At 50.8% G+C, this 22087-nt stretch overlaps 2 protein-coding genes across 2 annotated transcripts in view; both read left to right on the top strand.

Annotated features, from left to right (window-relative positions):
* The window catches only part of Kndc1 (kinase non-catalytic C-lobe domain containing 1), a 47713-nt gene extending 33299 nt beyond the window's left edge, over positions 1–14414 (top strand). The window contains exons 21-30 of the mRNA XM_075972670.1: positions 2764–2877; positions 3368–3515; positions 3624–3803; positions 4374–4580; positions 5161–5243; positions 5474–5624; positions 10018–10140; positions 10222–10281; positions 11054–11211; positions 12679–14414. Of these exons, the coding sequence (XP_075828785.1) occupies positions 2764–2877; positions 3368–3515; positions 3624–3803; positions 4374–4580; positions 5161–5243; positions 5474–5624; positions 10018–10140; positions 10222–10281; positions 11054–11211; positions 12679–12910 (1456 nt within the window). The 3' untranslated portion in view covers positions 12911–14414. The remainder of the gene's footprint in view (positions 1–2763; positions 2878–3367; positions 3516–3623; positions 3804–4373; positions 4581–5160; positions 5244–5473; positions 5625–10017; positions 10141–10221; positions 10282–11053; positions 11212–12678) is intronic.
* Positions 14415–17339: 2925 nt separating this feature from the next.
* Utf1 (undifferentiated embryonic cell transcription factor 1) lies at positions 17340–18581 on the top strand. The gene is made up of 2 exons (XM_075974886.1): positions 17340–17948; positions 18061–18581. Exons 1-2 carry the CDS (start codon positions 17390–17392, stop codon positions 18519–18521), a joined length of 1020 nt encoding a protein of 339 aa, XP_075831001.1. The 5' UTR covers positions 17340–17389; the 3' UTR covers positions 18522–18581.
* The last annotated feature ends 3506 nt before the right edge of the window (positions 18582–22087 follow it).

The following is a 22087-nucleotide window of genomic DNA, read 5'->3' on the forward strand; positions in this document are numbered from 1 at the left end:
ATTCATGGGACTTGGGACTGGACTCTCATCCCTTCCTTCCTCCCTCCCTCCTTCCATTCACCCTGCCTTCCTCTGCCCCATAGAGCTCCAGTCTTGCCTTGTTTCTAGATAATTCAAGCTCCCTGAATAAAATTTTCCTCGCCTTGATGGCTGGTCCTGTGTGTAGGTCTGGAGCCAGAAAGGCCATTGTCACCTCCATAGTCCTGACACACTTTTAGAGTCCTCTTTGAGCAAGAGGCTATCAACTTCAGATCTGATTGGCAGGTAGCATTGAGAAAACAATTAGGAAACAAACTTGCTTTACAGAAGCCCAGGCCTTCTGGGATACACTTGATGTGTGCATGTTTAGTAGACATGCACATGTATGGTGTTTTGAGGTATAATGTAGTATGACGTGTACTGCATATGTGATGTACAGGCATGTAGTGTGCTGTGGGATATTATATAGTATACATAATTTTGTGTGTGTGAGTTTAATGCATTACTGTATGCATGTCATGTGTTTAAGTATACATATACGTAGTATGTTGTCACTATTATATGGTGTGTGTAATGTGTGAGTGTGTGCGCATGATGCACATGTAAAAATGAGGCCTGGTGTGTAGTGGGGGTACTGTGTAATGTGGTATATCTGATACCTGTGTCGGTGTGTATGCTGGTGGTGTGTGACATTACTCCTGGGGTGACATGAATAAATATTTACTCACCCCAGATGGGAGAACCAATGACAGACAAAAGTAACGATGTCATCAAAGTCTTTCTTAGTAAACCAATGAGTTTATTGAAGTTACATATAGGAATATGGGTGAGGGATAACTCAAGCCAGCGATATCACTGAAGGCCCACCCCAGCATGAGTGACTGCTCACGAAAGCTAGAACCTTTGAGCTCACTGCACAACTTGTGGGCAAATCAGTGGGTCACAGTCTCCTCTCCTCAGGTAGCACAGTTGGTCAGAGACTGTCTCTTCCACACAGGTAGTCTCAGCCTCTCCCAGGCAGCTCAGCCGGTATGGGTCTCCTCAGCAGTCCTGACTACTCTATAACTTAGAGAAGGGGAGGCTGTGGTGTATTGGTAAACTTCAGGGACTTCCTGAGACTTCTGAGTTGACTTGCTCACAGTGAGTCTCCCTTTAGAACGTCCTGTTTAAAGAGCCTCCCTTTAGAGTGGGTGGAGGTGTTTTCTGGTGGATGTGAACACATGTGAGGGAATATGTGGTGGGTGGCAGTACTGTGTAGTTTGGGTCATGGATGCTTATAGTCTGTGGTGTATGTTTGAGCAGAGAGCAGAGGAAGGCAGAGCCTCCCCATTGAAGTAAACATTCACAAGGGGTTTTCTCAGCTCTGAGTACTCCATGGGCACTGCCTCTACAAGACAGGCTGGGTAGGGGACTGCTTAGTCCCTGGCTTGAAATATGGCTATCAGAAACCTCATGTTTAAGAAAACTCAGGCCAGGCGGTGGTGGCGCACGCCTTTAATCCCAGCACTCGGGAGGCAGAGGCAGGCGGATCTCTGTGAGTTCGAGACCAGCCTGGTCTACAAGAGCTAGTTCCAGGATAGGCTCCAAAACCACAGAGAAACCCTGTCTCGAAAAACCAAAAAAAAAAAGAAAGAAAGAAAGAAAGAAAGAAAGAAAGAAAGAAAGAAAGAAAGAAAGAAAACTCAGAGAGACAGACCAGTGACTAAGCATCCTTGACCTTGGAGACAGTGTCTTCCACCCTGGAACTCCAGCACAAGACCCTCAACTTTATAATTGCCAGCCATCACATTGCCGAGATTGTTGAAGGGTCACATTTAGAGCTCCTATTAACGGCCCTTGCCTGAGACTTTCTAGAAACCACTGCTCTGGGTAGAGATGTCCAATGAGATGCGACAAACCCCAGATCCCCCTCAACTGGGATACACATACTGTACTAAGGAGGGCTGTCCCTGGGAGCACACAGGGTCACTTACCTCACACAGCAGCTCCTCCTGTACACCTCACTGAGCACGCACACCTGCCTGTCATCCCAGCCCTCAGTACACAGGACACGGAACTGCAGGCACTGAGAGCCACGGTGATAGTCTGGCAATGAGGAGGGCCTCACCAAGCCTCACGAAAGGCATGGGTTTGAAACTGTGTCACTGACTCTCTTTTGCTCCCCCAAGGAGTCTTTCAACAAACTACTGTGTGTGCTGCTCACACATAGAACTTACTAACTACCTCGGGGGCTGGAGAGATGGCCCAGAGGTTAAGAGCACTGGCTGCTCTTCCAGAGGTCCTGAGTTTAATTCCCAGCAACCACATGGTGGCTCACAACCATCTGTGATGAAATCTGGTGCCCTCTTCTGGTGTGCAGGCATACATGCATGCAGAATGCTATATACATAATAAATACATCTTTAAAAAAAACCTCACCACCTTTCCCTACATATACTCACAAACACAGCTCATATATGCTCACACACAAGATTACACAAAACTCTGTTCACACCACACATAGCTTTCACAGACATCACACAATACATATATATGTGAGAAACTCACACATACTCTCATACTTTCATTGCTCTCCTCCACACAGATCTCTCTTTCACACACACACACACACACACACACACACACACACACACACCCTGAGAGGCTGCACACGTATTCACATATACACTTAGAACACATAGACACACACACTCACTCCAGGACACTCACTCACTGCGGGGCAAGGTTGGAGGGAGGGTCCCGGCTGGCGTAGGCTCAAGAACCAATGTCACATTCTACCCTCAGTGACGCTTTCCTTGAGGGCTACGTCCAGCAGTTTCTCTACACTTTCCGGTACTTCTGCACACCGCATGACTTCCTGCACTTCCTCCTCGACCGCATCAGCAGCACCCTATCCAGGTACCACATGTGCTCCTGGCTAACGGGTAGGACAGGGATGAGGCTACAGATGAAGTGTCCCTGGGAAAGGTCAGGGCAAGATGGAGGAACTGAGGGATCATGGGTAAAGGAACCCTGCTGGAGTTGGCAGCTGGAGTCTACGTGCTAGGGTGGGGAAGAACACTGGCAGGGGCCTGACTGCTTCCAAAAGAAAGCAGGGGGTAGCCGAGGCCCAAGCAAAAAGACAAGAGGGAGCCAAGCTCACCAGCCTAGCAAGGATAGTCCAAGTGGAAAGAGGCCTGTGGACCGTAGCTTCCTTCCACAGGGCACCTAGGCCAGCAGATTGGGGAAAGGGCACCAGATTCGTGACCAGGTGGGTGGTGAACATGAAGGGAGTGATCTGTCCTCAACCCTCACCTGGCCTGTCATCACTTGGGCTCTCCCTGAAGAATTCCTTACCCTGAACGTGCCCAGTTGGGGGCCTCTGCTGAGCCTTACCATCTGCCTCCAGGGCTCACCAGGATCCTACCTCTACCTTCACCAAGATCTACAGGCGGAGCCTCTGCGTCCTGCAGGCCTGGGTGGAAGACTGCTACACCGTGGACTTCATAAGGAACGCGGGGCTTCTAGGACAGCTTGAGGACTTCATTTCTTCCAAGGTGACTGCTGCACTGGCCAGCCCAGTCAGCGACTTCTGGGCTCTGGCAGAGAAAAGCACTCACTGCCTCGTCCCAGGAACAACAGTGACACCCTGTGCCTCTGCCTAGATCCTGCCCCTAGATGGCACTGCCAAGCACCTGCTGGGCCTCTTGGAGGTGGGCACCGAGCGGCGGGCTGACAGTACCTCGCGAGGTGCAGACCTAGAGGATCCTAAGGAGGCAGAGGAGGACACCAGACCTTTTAATGCCCTCTGCAAGAGGTTCTCAGAGGATGGCATCTCCCGGAAGGTGGGGAATCTTTCCTGGGGATGGTTTCTCTAGCCAGGAGTGCATGCTGGAAGGCATGACGTGTGCATATATACACATGCAGAAACAAGACATGCATGCACGCATGCCCATATGCAAGTGCACATATAGACATGTACACATACACATAAGTGCTGCTTATGCATAACCCAGGCACTTCCCTGCTGGTCCTGCACTTCCTGTCCTGTGGAAGGAAAGCCGTGGATTAGCAAGGTTCATTCTATCCTAGCCAGGGTCCTACTGTGACTCCCTGAACTCACCTTCCTGATTCCCAGGGCAGCAGACTGAGTGGAAGGATCCACGGGGGTCAATGAATGGTCTTCCCACCAGTACATGGAGATAGCTCCAAATCTAAGCAATGTGCATAGGTGGTCTGTTCAAGTGACCAGGACGGGAATCCTACCAACGTGCCTACATGGAAGGGATTTATTCTCTGGCTCGACTTGAGCCAGTCTGAAGAGTTCTAGGTTGGGCCAGCCTACCCCCACTCTGCCCCATCCTAGCCTAGCCTGGCCCACTCAACCTGGAGGGGGGCATCTGTCTTACTTGCAGAGCTTCTCCTGGAGGCTGCCCCGGGCCAACGGGTTGGTGCTGCCTCACCATAAGGAACGCCAGTACACCATTGCATCAGCCCTGCCCAAGCCCTGCTTCTTCGAAGACTTGTATGGCCCCTATGCCAAAGCCAGTGAAAAGGGGCCTTATTTCTTGACGGAGTACAGCACCAACCAGCTCTTCACCCAGCTGACACTACTGCAGCAGGTGTGTGGGAGCTAGCACCACCACGAAGGGGACACAGACCTCCACATTCGGGTCAGCTGCTGGTGTCAGGGGGCCCAGGGATGCTCTGGTGTTGATGAAGCCACAACGCACACTTTGTAGGGGAACCGCTGGAGGGTCAGTAGAGGGATCTGGTTGCTGGGCGCACAAGTTCTGTCTTTAAAGAAAGAAGACTGTGCCCAGCGGGACTCTCCTCTCTAGCTACACAGGGCACTGGGCATCCCCCTGCCAATACAGTTCCTTAGGTCCTGGCCCAGCCTGGGCACTGATCAGCTACTGCCTCTGTCCTTGCCCTCAGCCCAGAACCTAGGCATAGGCATACCCAGGTCTTCACCATCCTGTAACCCAATGTCATGAGGCAGGTGACAGTGCCAAGTGATCCTTGTCACTATCATCAGACCTGCACACAGGAAACTCTTCCAGCCGAGCCATGACATGTTTGGCAGGTTGATTTCTGGTTGCACAAATGGCTTCAAAGTACTGAAGCCCTCTTTGAGACACTGCCTTGACCATCAGGCCCTTGGGAGCAGCGGGCTAACCATCTGCTCCATGTCCCCAACAGGAATTGTTTCAAAAGTGCCACCCTGTCCACTTCCTAAATTCACGGGCCTTGGGTGTCATGGACAAAAATGCAGCCATTCCCAAGTGAGTATTCACTCCTCAGGGTGGCCCTGGGAGTCCTTGGTTTGGAAGGTGAGAGGGTCTGGGGGAAGGGGACTCCCCCAAGGTCCTGGCTGAAGGGAGACACTTGGTTCTCATCCTGAGGGAAGGGTACCTTGCCTCCCTCCCACTCTGCACAGAGACCCCACACCCCCAGGGTTTGGCAAGACACATTCTCACACCCCCAATTGACAAGCACCATGTTTTTCCTCCAGAGCCAGCTCTTCTGAGTCTCTGTCCGCCAAAGCCTGCAGTCTGTTCCTCCCCAACTACGTCCAGGACAAGTATCTGCTACAGCTTTTAAGAAACGCTGATGACGTCAGCACCTGGGTGGCTGCTGAAATTGTGACCAGTCATACCTCCAAGGTAGACACCTCCATGGCTCTGGGGTCAGAATGACCTGTGGGGTGGGTTCTGCATGGCCGTGCTCCTGCGAGACCACAGCCAGTCCCTTCTCCGGGTGCAGGGAATCCACATTTTGTGTCTCAGCGCCACAGTCAACTCAAGGCAAAGGGCAAGAGTGAGGTGTTTACTAATGTCAGCAGAAACATCCCACGCCATGAGCTCCTGAGTGCACGGTGGTCACAGCCCAGTTTGAGACTATCTCCTCTCTCTGCTGGGGATGACCCAAACCTGTGGATCACCCAGAAAGCAGGCTGTGTGAGACCTTCAGCAGGATACTCGGCAGGAGACTGTACACAGTCTCTTATATACACACAATCACTCATCCGTTCTTTGTACACACAATCCTTCGTACACAGTCCCTCACAAGACACAGTCACACATGGCGGGGCAGGATGGGAGAAAGAAACCGACGCATCGACACATCCCTCACAGTCTCTCTCTCTCTCACGGCCCCTCACACCCACAGTTCACCTATCTAGCCCTTTGCAATCAGTCACCTGCAGCACACACAGTCCTTCATGGACGCAGTCCCTTGCACACTCACACTAGCTTGCACACTGCCCTTTACAAAGCTGTCAGCTTTCTTGTAACCGCAAAATAATGTCTGACTTAAGTGAGGAGGAGCAGCGATTTGTTTAACATAGAGCTCCAGAGTTTTCAGTCTATCGCGGTAGGGGTGGCATGACGGAGTTGCTCGCATCATGGCGGACAAGACATAGAGCCGAGACAGGAAGGGGCCAGAGCAAGGCGCGCCCTTTAGGACCCACTTCTTCAGCTATGCCATCTTTCCACAGCTCTGTCAGAGTCCATTCGGATGTGGAAACTATCAGTGGAATAAACCATTCATTAGACTAGAGCCCCAGTCCAGTCGAGTGAACAAGGGTTAGCCATTGAATACATAGTCTCTCACGCGGATGATCCTCCAACTGCTTCGTACACACAATATAGCCTCTCATACAGAGAATCCTCACACTCCCTCATGCACGGTTGTCCACACGCACAGTTCCTCACACCCAGTCCGTCATAGTCCCCCACGGTCCCTTACACTCAACCGGTCTTCATAATACTCCTCCATACCCACAGACTCCCAAACACAAAGTTCTTCTCACACACAGTTCCCCACGTGCAAAATTCTTCACATGTATCCATTCCCCCACTCAGTTTCTTTCAAACACACTCCCTCACCCCACCCCCATCCAGTCACAACACACCCCTATCACCATGGTATCTTGTCCCAGCTTTATCTGAGTCTGTTCATGAAAAACTTGTCATCCTGAACTGCCCTGCTTGCGCTGAGGCAGTGATCTTCCTGGCTAAACTGCTGGCCGCTATTCCTCGCTGACAGACCCCTACACTGCAGGCTCTCACCAAGCTTGTGGAATTCTAATACTTGCTCAGTATCTGCTCAAGATCCAGCTTTTGTGGGCCCAAACCCAGGTTCTCCCTTAAGTCCTATGGGCCTTGAGCTAGACTGGATGATTCAGACTGCTCACAGACATGTCCTGGCAGCCTAAAAGAGGCTGTCTTTGTTTGGATTTCTATTGCTGTGATGGAACACCATGACCAAAAGGCAAGTTGAGGAGGAAAAGCTTTATTTGGCTTATACTTCTATATCACTATTTGTTATGGAAGGAAGTCAAGACAGGCACTCAAATAGGCCAGGAACCTAGAGGCAGGAGCTGATGCAGAGGCCATGGAAGGGTGCTGCTTACTGGCTTGCTCCCCATGTCTTGATCAGCTTGCTTTCTTATAGAACCCTGGACCACCAGCTCAGGGGTGGCAGCACCCACAACGGGCTGGACTCTCCCCCATCAATCATTAATTAAGAAAATAATCTATAGGCTGGCCTACAGCCTGATCTTATGAAGGCATTTTCTCAGTCGAAGTTCCTCCTCTCAGATGACTACAGTTTGTGTCAAGTTGACATAAATCTAGCCAGCAAAGGGACTATCACCTGCCTCAGGTCAGGACTTCCCTCCAGGTTCCCACCCAGGAAGATCATTGTCCTCAGCTTCTCAAGACAGGGTCCTCCCAATCCTTAGGGTCTGCGCCTTCACCCAGTAAACACTCTGTTACACAAGGCTCTAATTTCTTCTCCTAGTCAGGGCAAGGTAGGATCAAGTGAGTTCCTTCCCACACAAGCAAACAGAAGATCTGACTGAGCATCAGGATGCAAAGGCTGTCTGTGCAATGCAGTTTATTCCCGCTGAAGCAAGAAGGATGGAGACCTCAGACCACAGTGGGCTCCCATCACCACCAGGACCACAAATCCCACAAAGATAACTGAACCACAGTGATCAGGGCTCCCGCAGCATGAAACCCACACTAGCTACACGAATTCAATATTCACACTTCTGCCAGAACATGGGAGCAAAGGGTGTGGGCTTCTTTTTTTTTAATGTTTATTTATTTATTTATTATGTATACAATATTCTGCCTGTGTGTATGTTTGCAGGCCAGAAGAGGGCACCAGACCTCATTACAGATGGTTGTGAGACACCATGTGGTTGCCGGGAATTGAACTCAGGACCTTTGGAAGAGCAGGCAATGCTCTTAACCACTGATGAGCCATCTCTCCAGCCCCTTTTTTGGTTTTTCGAGACAGGGTTTCTCTGTGGCTTTGGAGCCTGTCCTGGAACTAGCTCTGTAGACCAGGCTGGTCTCGAACTCACAGAGATCTGCCTGCCTCTGCCTCCCGAGTGCTGGGATTAAAGGCGTGAGCCACCATCGCCCGGCGGGTGTGGGCTTCTTAGTTTGCTGTAATCTGTGATGCCATGAGTATCATGTATGACGTTAAAATGTGTCAGGGGCTGGGTAGGGTGGCATATGCCTTTAATCCTAGCACTTGGGAGACAGAGGCAAGTGGATCTCTATGAGTTCAAGTCTAGGCTGATCTATATAGCAAGTTCCAGTACAACCAGGGCTACATACAAAGACCTTGTCTAGAGTCTCTCAGCAGTTGAGAGCACTGACTGCTCTTCCAGAGGACCTGGGTTCAATTCCCAGTACCCACATAACATCTAATGACTGTCTGTAGCTCCAACATCTGACACCCCCACACAGACATACATGCAGGCAAAACACCAGTGTATATAAAATAAGAGGAAATAAATTGCTTTAAAAAAAAAGTCAGGGCTGGGCGGTGGTGGCGCACGCCTGTAATCCCAGCACTCGGGAGGCAGAGGCAGGCGGATCTCTGTGAGTTCGAGGCCAGCCTGGTCTACAAAGGGAGTTCCAGGACAGGCTCCAAAGCTACAGAGAAACCCTGTCTCAAAAAACAAACAAAAACAAAAAAAAAAGTCAGGTCCTCAACAAAGCCCATGTGACTGTGATGTACAGGACCAGAAGAAAGATGATGGAAGTCATGTTACAGACCTCAGTGTCCCTGGGCATGCCCCATCCCCAGGCACCCAGGGCCCCTCCCAGCCTGAAGTCACCGAACCCAATGGTAAAAGCCAGAGTGATACATCCTGGTGCATAAGCATCCTTCTGGGTCTGCAGGGTGGGACGTGAGGACCTACATCCTGCCCTCTGAGCATCTAAATACAAAGCACCACAGTGACAGCTTGGCCACTGCTGTAGAAGGAGCCGTGTTCAGCTATGGATCAGGAACTCTCACTGGGAGACATGAAATAAGACTGTACCATGTCCTTTTGACCAGTGAGCTTATCCCATTTTAAAATACATGTCATATTGATGTTCTGAATTTACTTATTAGGGTGCCAAGATACTCCAAAGACTGAGTCTTTTTTTGTTTGTTTGTTTGTTTTTGTTTTTGTTTTTCGAGACAGGGTTTCTCTGTGGTTTTGGAGCCTGTCCTGGAACTAGCTCTTGTAGACCAGGCTGGTCTCGAACTCACAGAGATCCACCTGCCTCTGCCTCCCAAGTGCTGGGATTAAAGGCGTGCGCCACCACCGCCCGGCCAAAAACTGAGTCTTAACACCTATAAACTTACAGAAGATTGTTGAACCATGGAGATTGGCCAGACAGTACAGTGGGGTAAACCAAAAACATTGGGGAGAAAAAGTCTGATCCATTCAAATGATGTCCTGGGAGCTCATGGGTGCTTTCTCAAAGCTATTACACGTGATACCCCAAACCAATTGCAGGCAACACTCAGGGCTCTACATCTATATACCACTTTGTTTTTGAACAAATAATTCAAAGCCATGGGGCTCTGTTGCTTGAGAACGGGCTATTTCAGCGGGTCTCGGTTGTTCCTGTTGCTCATCTTTTTTGTTCAGTCTTGTCATGTTGGTTCTGGGGCTCAAGCTTACTGTTTTGTGCATGCCTGTGCAGAATTCCGCTGAGCTGTACATCTTTAAAGACACCGAGCATTGTTTTCTCGTTTCAGCTGCAAGTGAACTTGCTGTCCAAATTTCTGCTGATTGCAAAGTCTTGCTATGAACAGAGGAACTTTGCAACAGCCATGCAGATCCTGGGAGGTTTGGAGCACCTGGCTGTGAGGCAGTCCCCTGTGCGTCACGTGGGATTTAGGGGGCTAAGGGTATGGGCAAATACACAAGACCACAAGATCTCACTTGTGTTTCCATCTCAGGCCTGGAAAATCCTGCCTGCGAAGATTGCTGAGATCATGGAAGAGCTGAAAGCTGTGGAGGTTTGTACAGTTCTTTGCAAGAGCTTCCCCTGAACGACTTGCTCCACGCATCTCAGGGAACTCACAGCAGGGACTCCGAAACACATAGGCTGGGTGTGGTGGCACACTTCTACAATCCCAGCACTCAGGAAGCAGAAGCAAACAGATCTCAGTGAGTTCAAGACTAGCTAGCCTGGTCTACATAGCCACCTAGTGAGACCCTGCCTGGGGCCTGTAGAATGAAGATGCCTGCCTGCTGGTTTACCTGACTAGTCTGACATCCCAGCCCAGGCTATGGGTGCAAGGGATGCCTGGACCAGGCCAAGTAGGAGGCCTGCCCCAGTGGCAGAGGTGGCTTCGTGAGTTGACAGGCAGGACACACAGATTAAATGTCTGTGCATTTCCTACTGAGGCAGCAGGAGCCTCACAGACATTAGCCTGAGGCAAATACCCAGAGTAGTTCTAGCCTGTGCTGTCCCAGAATTCAAAGCCCAGGGCCTGCAGCAGCTCCTGCGGGAAGGGATTCTTTTCTGGAATTGGAAGTAAGGAATTGGCTGTTTGAGTAGCAAAAGCTTTCTGTGGCTGTCAGTGTTTCCATGGCAGCAAGCTTATGATATCTGGGCTTTTGACCTACAGTTCAGAAACTGCAGACTCATTTTGGACTGTATGTTCAGTGAGGTATGAGGGGGCTCTCATGCCCAAGGAAGACAGGTATTAACAGGGACAGGTGAGCAGGCCCTCCTAGGTGATGACTATCCATTTCCCATGCTCACTTCCCTGGATGTTCCTCCAGGTATTCCTGAAGAGCGACAGCCTGTGTCTGATGGAAGGGCGGCGCTTCCGGGCCCAGCCTACCCTGCCCTCTGCCCACCTGCTGGCCATGCACATCCAGCAGCTAGAGACAGGAGGCTTCACCATGACGAATGGAGCCCACAGGTGGAGTAAGCTGAGGTAAGAGGCCTTCACCCTGCCTAGCAGAGCCCACGGGTAGAGCAAGGTGAGGTGAGGGGGCTTCCCTGTGACCAAAGGGGTGCGCAGATGAAGTCAGCAGAGGTAAGGGGCTGCACCCAGTCCAATTCGTCCCACCAGTGAGCACAGTCAAGTGCAAGTCCTCTGCCCAGTGCCGTCCACATGGCCCCAGACAATCTTCTCGCCTCCCATCCTCCCGTCTCCTCTCATTGTCTAGAGTGATGAGAGAATGGCCTTGCTAGGTAGATGAGACCCAGGGGATCTGGTGAACAGTGACTACAACCTGCCTAATGCAAGATCTGCCGTGTGTGTGTGTGTGTGTGTGTGTGTGTGTGTGTGTGTGTGTGTGTGTGTGTGTATGTGTGCCTATGTATGTGTGCACGTGTATGTGTGTGTGCACGTGTATGTGTGTCTATGTATGTGTGCACGTGTATGTGTGTCTATGTATGTGTGCGCGTGTATGTGTGTGTGCGCGCGCGCACGTGTATGTGTGCGTGCACATGTGCATACACATATGGAGGCCCAGGGTCAACCTTAGATGTGATTCCTTGGGAGCCATTAACCTTGTTTTTCGAGACAGAGTTTCTCATTGGGACCTGAGGCTTGCTGGAGACTAGGCTGTGTGGCCAGCAGGACTCGGGCTTCTGAATGGCTCCACGTTCCTAATACCAAGACCACAAGTGCTTGCCATTGCCTCTGGCATTTTTATTTACATGAGTGCTAGGGATCAACTTGGGTTCTCATGCTGTACAGCAAACACTTTACCAACTGAGCCTCTAATCAGCCCCAAGATCCCCTTTTTAGATAGCCACCAAGTAGGAAGGAAGGAAGGAAGGAAGGAAGGAAGGAAGGAAGGAAGGAAGGAAGGAAAAGAAAACTCACTAGCAGTACATGCCTATTGCAATAGAAAGCTATGTGGGCAAAAAGAAATTTAAAGACGAGGAAATGCCACAGAGGTGGGTGAAGAGCTCTTATCTGCTCTTCACCACTTTACGTACGCACAGACACGACCGTCCTTTAAAGAACAAAAGCAACGAACATACTGTTCTCGAACTGAGGTGGACGTGTGTTTCTGCAGGTCTGTTGTCCCCGGCAGGAGGAAGGGCTTCTGAGTTCCAGGAACCACCAGTGATGTGTTCCCAGTACACAGGAGCCAGAAGGCCCTAGCAGAGCTAGGACAATAAGCATAGGTTTGGGAGGTTTTGAAGACCTCAAGTGGAGCAGCCCGACACAGAGGTTTTCAGTGAATATTTATGAAGGGCAAAAGGAGTGGGGGGTGGGAGAATGGGGGTGCAGAGTCATGAAGTGTGTCCTTGTGACTAAGTACAGAAAACTGCCCTGCGGTGCTGCGCTTTGGAAAGGCGTGATGTGAGCCATTCCTGAGAAGACATTAGGATCAGTTGGCTAACATGCAAACTAACAAACTTTTTCTTTTCCCCCCCACAAAAGAAACATCGCCAAGGTGGCAAGCCAGGTGCACGCATTCCAGGAGAACCCCTACACATTCAGCCCTGATCCCAAGCTACAGGCGCACCTCAAACAAAGAATTGCCCGTTTTAGCGGGGCGGATGTTTCCATCTTAGCGGCAGATAACAGGGCCAATTTTCACCAGATCCCAGGCGAAAAGCACTCCCGGAAGATCCAAGACAAACTGAGGAGAATGAAAGCCACATTCCAGTAGCCAAGGGCTCCATCTTGGTGTAGACTCTCTCCGAGTGGTACCAGAAGATGGGTCAGGTGGAAGGAACTCCCAGGTCTGGTTGCGGAGGCTCGGACCCTCTGAGTGACCTGGAGAAAACTGCTTTTACTTCCCAGAACAGAATTGGAAGCTGCAAGGGACTAGCCTGAGGTCACTCACATGGAGGGCTGAGCCAACTCCAACCTGGCCCTACCCCCAAGGCAGGGTGAACACAGAGTTTGGTGGGCGGGCCTGTTTTGGCTGGAATTTAAAAAATCAAATTTACAAATGAAAAGGGAATCGGGTAAACTACCCCCAGAGCTTCAGACTCCAATACCTGCGGCTCCCACCTATTTTTCATTGATCTCTCCAAACCCCAACACAGACCCACATCTGACTCCAGAAGAGCCCAAACTTAGCCGCTTGCTGACCAGTGTTTTTATTTCCACTCAGCAAGAAGGACCAAAACTCTCTTTTGCACTTAGCAGCTCCAAAGGGTCTGGAACCTACCACTGGAGCCCAAGGTTTCTAGCAACCTGTCTTGGCCAGGTTTATACTCCCATCCCCACCCATCTGCAGCTGATCCTGCCAAGCTCCCCCCCCCCCATCCCCGTCCTCTCAGCCTCCAGAGAGTGAGAGAAGCCTCTGTCCCAGCTGGGCTTTCTGCCTCAGCAACTGACCCTCCCCATGGCCTGTTGCCTTCTGCCCCCAGCTTACAACAGCTGCATTTGACAGGGCTCTTGCCCCTGGCAAAGGGAAAAGAACACTGTACACTGACGGCAGCACCAACGCAGGCTCGCCTTCCTGGGGTCTCTGGGAGCCACGTGGGCCCTGAGAATGGCTGCCTTTCAGCCTTCAGCAGCCGTGCATGCGCACACCCGTCCACTGTGTTCCCTCCGCTCTGCGCTTTGTTAGCCAGACAAAGGTGGATCTCTGGATCTCTGGATCCTCAGCGTCTAGTGTTGGGCTCTGGCTTCGTGGGAAGGGGTCCACTGGCCAGGAGGGCTGAGAATACGATGGAGTGCAGCAGGTTGTCCAGACACCTTAAGCAACTGGCACCGACTGAGCCCTGCCTGCCACAAGACCAAGACTGTTCCGTATTTTAGAAGTAGGGATTTTGTAGTGAAGCAGCTAGCGGTATTTCTAGGAAGCTGTGACTTGTGACCAGATGCTGGATTTTTAATGCTGAGATGTGTGTTTCCTCACATGAATTTGCTGGAGACACCAGGCCCTCCTTACACTGGATGTAAGTGGGACTGGGAGTCCTGGCCATGCACATGCAACATAACCGTTTGGGAGCTTTTCTATAAGGATTACGTTCTGTTGATCAACGACATTTTCAGACTTTGTATCTAGTGCAGGAGGTGTCCAGCGCAAACCAGCATTCCAACGGTGCTGACTTATTGCGTGGGAAAGTGAACAGGCTTTTGGCTTCAGCCCTGTTTGCATGGCGCCCTGATGTCACAAGATACAGATTTCTAAATAAAGTCATTTCTACCAAGCTACTGCCGTATGGTCTGTTTTCAGAGATTTCAAAAACAAAGCTCAACCGGGCGGTGGTGGCGCACGCCTTTAATCCCAGCACTCGGGAGGCAGAGGCAGGTGGATCTCTGTGAGTTCGAGATCAGCCTGGTCTACAGAGCTATTTCCAGGACAGGCTCCAAAGCCACAGAGAAACCCTGTCTCGAAAAACAAAAACAACACTCACTTTGAGGCTAAAGTAAGTCCTCCTTGGCTTGGCAGGGGCACCTCACCTAGGGTCTCAAAGGACTTCGATAGGAAATATACCCAGTCCAGGACTGAAAACCATACTTCCAGACCATACCACATTCTTGGTGACATTCACACCATCACTATCACAGGGACCAGGGGTAGAAGACTCACCTCTGATTCAGTCAGCTGTCCTCCCCCAAACCAAGACTTCTGATGATCACAGCTCATTTTCCTATAGTGAGGGGGAGGGGTGTGCCTGCTGTAACCTGTCCACCTCAACCAGTGTCTAGTGATCAGCCTGTGGACAGGACAGAGCTGGCTGGTTTGCTTGACCACCCACTGGGACCACTCCTGAGCTCCCAGGCTGTCTCAGAGACACCAAGGGGGTGGGGAGTGGCTTGCAGCTCAGTGTACTCATTCAGGACAAAGTGAAGAGACAGGGTTAAGGCCAGGGGTTCTTTTTTTGTTTGTTTGTTTGTTTGTTGTTGTTGTTGTTTTTTCTTTTTTTGAGACAGGGTTTCTCTGTGGTTTTTGGAGCCTGTCCTGGAACTAGCTCTTGTAGACCAGGCTGGTCTCGAACGCACAGAAATCCGCCTGCCTCTGCCTTCCAAGTGCTGGGATTAAAGGTGTGAGCCACCGCGCCCGGCAAGGCCAGGGGTTCTTAAATGTGCTTACTGAATTTTTGTTGTTGTTGTTGCTGTTAATGAAAACTAGCAGGTTCTTAGGGGTGTTTTCATAATGATGACAGAGCGATCTGCCTGGTGATTATGCAGAGGAAAAGGTGACAGTCATTGGCCTTCAAGGCTCAGTGATTCCCACCTCTCTGGTCTCTTCCCTGTGCTGAGCCTGGAGTCTGGTCCTGAGTACTGTGCTTGAAGGCAGCCTCCAATACAAGATGGAGTTTAACAACCCTAAAACCACAATACTGAGAGTAAGCTCAAGACGGACACTTGGTGTGTTGAATGGGCAAAGATGGCCCCCCACCAGCTGCCTCACCCTAGAGCCAGGAGGTACCAGTCCGGTGGGGTTTGAACCAGGTGATGAACACCCGAAAAACAACAAGCTATAGCTCAGAATGCTGTCTCAGGCAGCTAGGCTTGACTTGAATTGATATGTCCAGCTAGAGGTCATCCTGGCCTGCCCCAGTCAGGAGAAGCCCAACTGGTGATCCTTGGTCTTTGTTCAAGCCCCTGACCACAAGTCACTGAATAATAAAACAGTTTAGCATTGTAGCAGTCAGTCCCGCAGCAGGAGACTAGTAAAATCCCAGAGGTAGGGCACAAGACTGGTACTTCCTCCTGACTCTACTGCTCTCTGTAAAGCTACGGCTTGTCTAACCAGCCCACAGGTCACCAGGGATTGTTTCCCATCTTTATACATTTCTTTATACATTTCTTTTTCTTGTCTTACTATGCTAGTCAAAACGTCTACACTAACTTTAAGCATACTTTTCTGTTCTTTTGTTTTGTTTTGTTTTGGTTTGGTTTTATTGACACAAGATTTCTCTGTGTAGCCCCAGATGTCCTGGAACCCACTCACTCTGAAGACTCAGGGATCCATCAGCCTCCTGCCTCCCCACTGCAAGTGTGAGGAATGCTGGGATTAAAAGCGTGCACCACCACTCCACAGCTTCCTTTTCTTGATCCTAACTTTGGGGAGGGGAGGTGATATTAGTAGATATATTTTACTATACTAAAGAGATTCCTTGTAGTGTATGTGAACTAGGACTCCATCCCAGCAGTGGGTCATTGATCTCTATAAATCTAGCATCCAAGTGGCCTCCTTACAGTAATGAACACCCCACTGTTTGCTAGATTAGTAAGTTAGATACAAAATATGTTCATCTTCCAAAGCTAGATGAAAGTAGGAAGGGTAACACTGTCACACTAATGATATGAATGATTAACAGTTCCTGTGCACAAAGACAAAAAGGGTGCCGGAGTTTTGTGTTTCTAGAGGTATTCATGAACTGTTTGTGAGCAGTAACGGACATAACAAATGTAAAAACACGCTATCTTCCTCACTCAGTCTCATTATATTGTACCTAGGTTAGATATTTTTTTTTTTTTTTTATTTTGGTTTTTCGAGACAGGGTTTCTCTGTGGCTTTGGAGCCTGTCCTGGAACTAGCTCTGTAGACCAGGCTGGTCTCGAACTCACAGAGATCCGCCTGCCTCTGCCTCCCGAGTGCTGGGATTAAAGGCGTGCGCCACCATCGCCCGGCTTAGGTTAGATATTTTTTGGATTCTTCATTGGGGGGGAGGTGGCGAGACAAGGTTTCTTTATGTAGCCCTAGCTGTCCCAGAACTCACTTTGTAGAAGAGCTGGCCTCGAACTCACAGAGACTAGCCTGCTCTGCCTCCCCAGTGTTGGCATTAAAGGTGTGGGCCACTTCCTCCGGTTCATTAAATGATTTTTTTAACTTTTTTTAAGTGGATTTTGTTTTATTTTGGTTTGGTTTTTGGTTTGGTTTTGTTTTACATGGTCTGCTTAGTGTAATGGGGCAAAACTTTGTTGTCGGGGCTAGGGCCCTGAAGGAAAGAGCTAGAAAAGGCCTGGGCTAAAAAAAAGCACCTCCAAAACGGAACAAGGTGGGCAAGAGGGGCGGGACGCGGAGGGCGGGGCGGCTGGATAATGGGAGGGTCGTATCGACCCACCCCAGACGCAAAGGACGGCGCACGGGGTCCTTACCGCGTGTGTGGGCGGTTCTGAAGGAGCGTTCCTTCAGTGAGGCTACAGCCTCAGAATACGCGCACCTTCTGGCTCCGGCATGCTGCTTCGTCCCCGGCGGCTAACCTCGTTCTCACCGCCGTCGCCAGCTAGCCCCGACGCCGAGCTGCGGCCGACCGGGGACGTCCGGGTGACTACGTCTGATGCCTTCGCCCCTACTCCGGGCGCGATGGCGGAGCCTGGTTCTCCCAAGGCTCCCGTGTCCCCGGGCTCGGCGCAGCGCACTCCCTGGAGTGCCCGAGAGACGGAGCTACTTCTGGGCACCCTGCTGCAGCCGGCCGTGTGGCGCTCACTACTGCTCGACCGCCGGCAGGCTCTGCCCACCTACCGCCGCGTGTCGGCCGCGCTGGCCCGGCAGCAAGTTAAGCGCACTCCTGCTCAGTGCCGCCGCCGCTACAAGTTTCTCAAGGACAAACTTCGAGACTCCCATGGCCAGCCGTCCGGACCCTACGACGACCAGATCCGCCAGCTCATGGGGCTGCTGGGCGACGATGGGCATCGGCGAACCCGCCGTCGCCCTGCGGGGCCTGGACGTCCCCAGCGCCGCGGCCGCTCGACCCTCGCGGTTTTAGCGCCCGCACCTACAGCAGTCGAGCCAGGTAGGAGCACCTGGAGCGGGCTGGAATGGGCTGGTTCTAGCGGGGGTGGGGGTGGAACCCGGAGGTGAGGTTACACACGGACCACTAGCGGGACCACGCGTTTCTCTCGTAGGGACTACGCAGCAGGTGACTGCGGAAGACGCGGACCCCGCGTCCGCGCTCAGGTTCAGTTCCTCCACTACGAAGTCTGCAGATTCCCGCCGCATCACTAGCTCCCCTGCCCCTACTGCCCTCGGCACTCTGGCTGCTGAGCCCGGCCGGGCCCTCGGATCCTCCCCACCACCAACCCTCAACTATGACACGGAGGAACCAAATGAGTCTCCTGGCCTTCCCCAGGATCGTGCGGTCCCGCAAGTTGCCCCGCAGTCTCTAAACAGCGCTCTGCTGCAGGCCTTGACGCACTTGGGCGACATCTCGACAGTTCTGGGCCCTCTGCGCGACCAATTGGCGACCCTGAACCAGCACGTGGAGCAGCTGCGAGGTTCCTTCGACCAAACAGTTTCCCTGGCTGTGGGCTTCATTCTGGGCAGTGCAGCCTCCGAGCGGGGCATCCTTGGCGACCTGCGCCAATAAAGCTTGTCAAGTTCTCCCCTTCAGAGCCGACCCCCAGTCTACCTTGACCCCAATTAGTATCCCTACCCCAACCTAGCTTATTAAAATAAAGATTGTGTTTTGTACTTAATCCTGTGAATGAGTTTGGGTTTCACTGTCACGTCTAAGAATGGACCCCTACTGATAAGAGGGTACTAGGAAGTTAAGGGAAAGGCTAAGCAGCCCCACTCCCCAGAATCGTGCAGGCGTTTCCGTTGAAGGGTTGTGTGGGGTGCTGCACAATTGTTGCTAGTTTGGGTTACCAGTGTTCTCAAGGTGCGGGACTCTGCCCACCAGGAGCACTGGTCAGCAGCGAGTGAAGCTGAGGGGGCAGGCTGGACGTGTAGAACGTCCCTATAATTCTACCCTCTCTTGAGCCAAACTCAGTTTGAATACAAGCTGTACTCCAGCCCTTGTTAACGGGGATCAATAGTCAAGAGCACAGCTCCGGGGGAAGATTCTCGGAGAGTGTCTGGTCCTTAAGAGAGGTGGCTTGGCCTGCATCCCACAGCCTAGCTTCTAGGCTAGAATTTTCTAATTTTAATTGAAATGCCTAGGTCCTCCGGGACGGGAGTCCGAGTGGGGGAGGGCTCGGCCGCAGTTAGAGAAGGATGTTGCTGCAAGTGCTTCACTAGCATGACAATGCCTCCTCCGACTGCTACCGTTTTACAAATTCTGGGCCCATCCGGCCACACTGAGAGTCCCCGGACTGCTGCAGTCTTGCTGAAGGGAAGTCCTGAGGAGTTTGTTCAGGTGGTCCCAAGGTCTTCAGTCCCTTCGAAAGACTGGGAATGGACTTTATGCACGGACTGTTGGCTTGGATCTACAACCAGGTACTGGACCTCCTCGTGTGAGAGACCAATTTGGGGAGGACCCCGCTCAATATTGAGATAAAAAGTCTCAGCCGGGCGGTGGTGGTGCGCGCCTTTAATCCTACCACTCGGGCCTACCGAGTGAGTTCTAGGACAGCCAATGCTACACGGAAAAACCTTGTCTCAGAAAAAAAATGTTCAGCCCTTCAAATTACCTCCCCAGCACATACACACGTGGGAGGTCAGAGCCACAGAAACCCGGTCTCAAAAAAACAAAGCATGGGATCGCACTGGGTTTTGATACTACTGCACGTACTGGCTTTGTGGGAGCCTAGGCTGTTTGGAAGCTCACCTAACTAGACCTGGAAGGAGGTGGGTGGTCCTTGGACTTCCCACAGGGCAGGGAACCCTGATTGCTCTTCGAGCTGGTGAGGGAGGAGGACTTGATTGGGGGAGGGGGAGGGAAATGGGAGGCAGTGGCGGGGAGGAGGCAGAAATCTTTAATAAATAATTAATTAAAAAAAAAGAAAATCCATGAAAAACAACAAAGAAGTCCCTGAATCTTTAAGGATGTGGTCACCCTGCAAATTACCAGCCCAGACATACACCTGGGAGGTCAGCAGAGCCACAGGATGTAGACACTGGAGGTGGGGGCCTCAGGTACAGCCCAGGTGCTTCTACAACTCTAAAAGATTGTATTTCCCTTAGCGGGGGTTGGGGGGATGACCACGTCTTTAATCCAAGCACTCAGGAGGTAGAGGGAATTGAATCTCTTGAGTCCAAGGCCAGTCAATAGTGAGTTCAGGACTACACAGAGAAACCCTGTCTCGATAAATAATAAAATCTATCTATCTATCTAATTGTATTTACCAGCAAGTGTACCCACACTAACCTTAGTTCTGAAGAAGCTGTTCCCTGGACCTGAGGTAGACTCACCTGAGGGTCTGGCTGAGCTAGCTACTTGTGAGCCTGAGGAGACCGAGGAAATGACTCTGTCTTCAAACTTGAGGGATAAGTTTTGTCTGTTTTTAATGGCCTTAGAGAGATGAAAAGTTTTGGGTTTTGTTACTAATACTTTAGCTGACCTGACCTGGGTTTTTGGGTTTTTGTTTTGAAGCAGAATCTCACTATGTTAACCTGTCTGGCCTTGAGCTCCCGGTGTAGACCAAGCTGACCTCTCAGAGAGCGGCCTCTGGAGTGTTGATATTAAAGCTGTGAATTGCCTCTCTCAGCCCAGTAGTTTATTTTCTTTTTTCTTTCTTTTGGAGAGAGGGTTTCTCTGTGTAGTCCTAGATGTCCCGAAGCTCAGTCTGTAAACAGGCTAGCCTCAAACTCACAGAGATCTGCCGGTTTTTATCTCCCACGTGCTAGAATTAAAGGCGTGCACCACCACCACCAACTGGCCTGGTTTCTTTTTTTTTTTTTTTTTTGGTTTTTCGAGACAGGGTTTCTCTGTGGTTTTGGAGCCTGTCCTGGAACTAGCTCTTGTAGACCAGGCTGGTCTGGAACTCACAGAGATCCACCTGCCTCTGCCTCCCAAGTGCTGGGATTAAAGGCGTGTGCCACCACCGCCCGGCGGCCTGGTTTCTTAAGTCTTTAAACTTAGTTGTCCCCATCCCATTGGGTGTGAGGTTCGCACCTGGTTTTACAACTGATGGAGTTATGGAAATGCCCTTGTCATGAGTGAGTGTTTTGTTTTCTCCCTCATCCCAGTGGACTGTGCTTCCTGCTTAGAGTTCTGTGCTGTAGCCTGTCAGTATGGTGTCTCTACAAGACAGACCTGCTCCTTTGGGCAACCGTCCCATTTTCTGAGCCTGGTCTCAGAAACTCGGTCTCCCAGCTCAGTTATTGAGTACCTGACTACTGCTACCCTGAGCTGGGAGCAAGCTTCTGTAAGAAATTGCGGTGGGCCTTATGGTAATGCCCTCTACCACTGGGCTGTCCTTGAGACAAAGGTTTTGTATATGAGCCCCCCACTGTGAGGACCAAACTTCCCGCTTCTTCACTGGACATCCTGTGTGGACTTCCCATCCTACCTGAAACTATGCTGTGAGGGAACCAGCATCCTGATGCTTCCTCAAATTTATGCCTAATATATATTCTGTAAAGTCAGCCCTTCGAGTGGCTTAGTACAGTGTTGATAAATAAATATTTATATGCGAACAACCTTATCAGTTTGGGGCTCTTTATCCCAGGAGTAGGTGGCTCTGTGGCTTTTAGGATATTTTTGTTTTGTTTTGTTTTTGCTGTGATGGAAGTAAGAGGCAAGGCCTTGTCCATGTTGGGTAAGGATCTACAATAGAACTGTGTTCCTATCTCTATTCTTCTTAAAATTTAGCAAATGTAAATGATGAACAGCTCTTGTAAGCAAGCACTGAGCCCTCAGCTCCAGCCCTAACACCACCAATGCATAAATAAATCCTTTCCAATTTCGAGTTCATAATCCCCCATCTCCTGGTTCTTGTCTCTCTAAAGTAATGCTTGATCTACACATGCTTCTCTGAATCATGTCAGGTAAACAATGTCCCACAAGTAACTGGGGTTTTGTTTTGTTTTGTTTTTTCTTGGTGGTGGTATTTACTTGTTTGTTTGATTGATTGGTTTTTTTTGAGACGGGGTTTCTCTGTAACAGCCCCAGCTATCCTGGAACTCTCTCTACAGGCAAGGTTGACCTCAAATTTACAGAGATCCTCTTGCCTCTATCACCAAGTACTGAGATTAAAGGTGTGCACCACC

This window comes from Microtus pennsylvanicus, chromosome 5 (genome assembly GCF_037038515.1).
Source record: "Microtus pennsylvanicus isolate mMicPen1 chromosome 5, mMicPen1.hap1, whole genome shotgun sequence".
In the NCBI taxonomy this organism is placed as follows: Eukaryota; Metazoa; Chordata; class Mammalia; order Rodentia; family Cricetidae; genus Microtus; species Microtus pennsylvanicus.

What these genes read in the sequence shown, in the direction of transcription:
- Utf1 (XM_075974886.1), top strand. Translation starts at nt 17,390, where the DNA reads ATGCTGCTTCGTCCCCGGCGGCTAACCTCGTTCTCACCGCCGTCGCCA. An exon ending in ACCTACAGCAGTCGAGCCAG is followed by an intron (nt 17,949 to 18,060) that starts GTAGGAGCACCT and finishes TTTCTCTCGTAG; the next exon opens with GGACTACGCAGCAGGTGACT.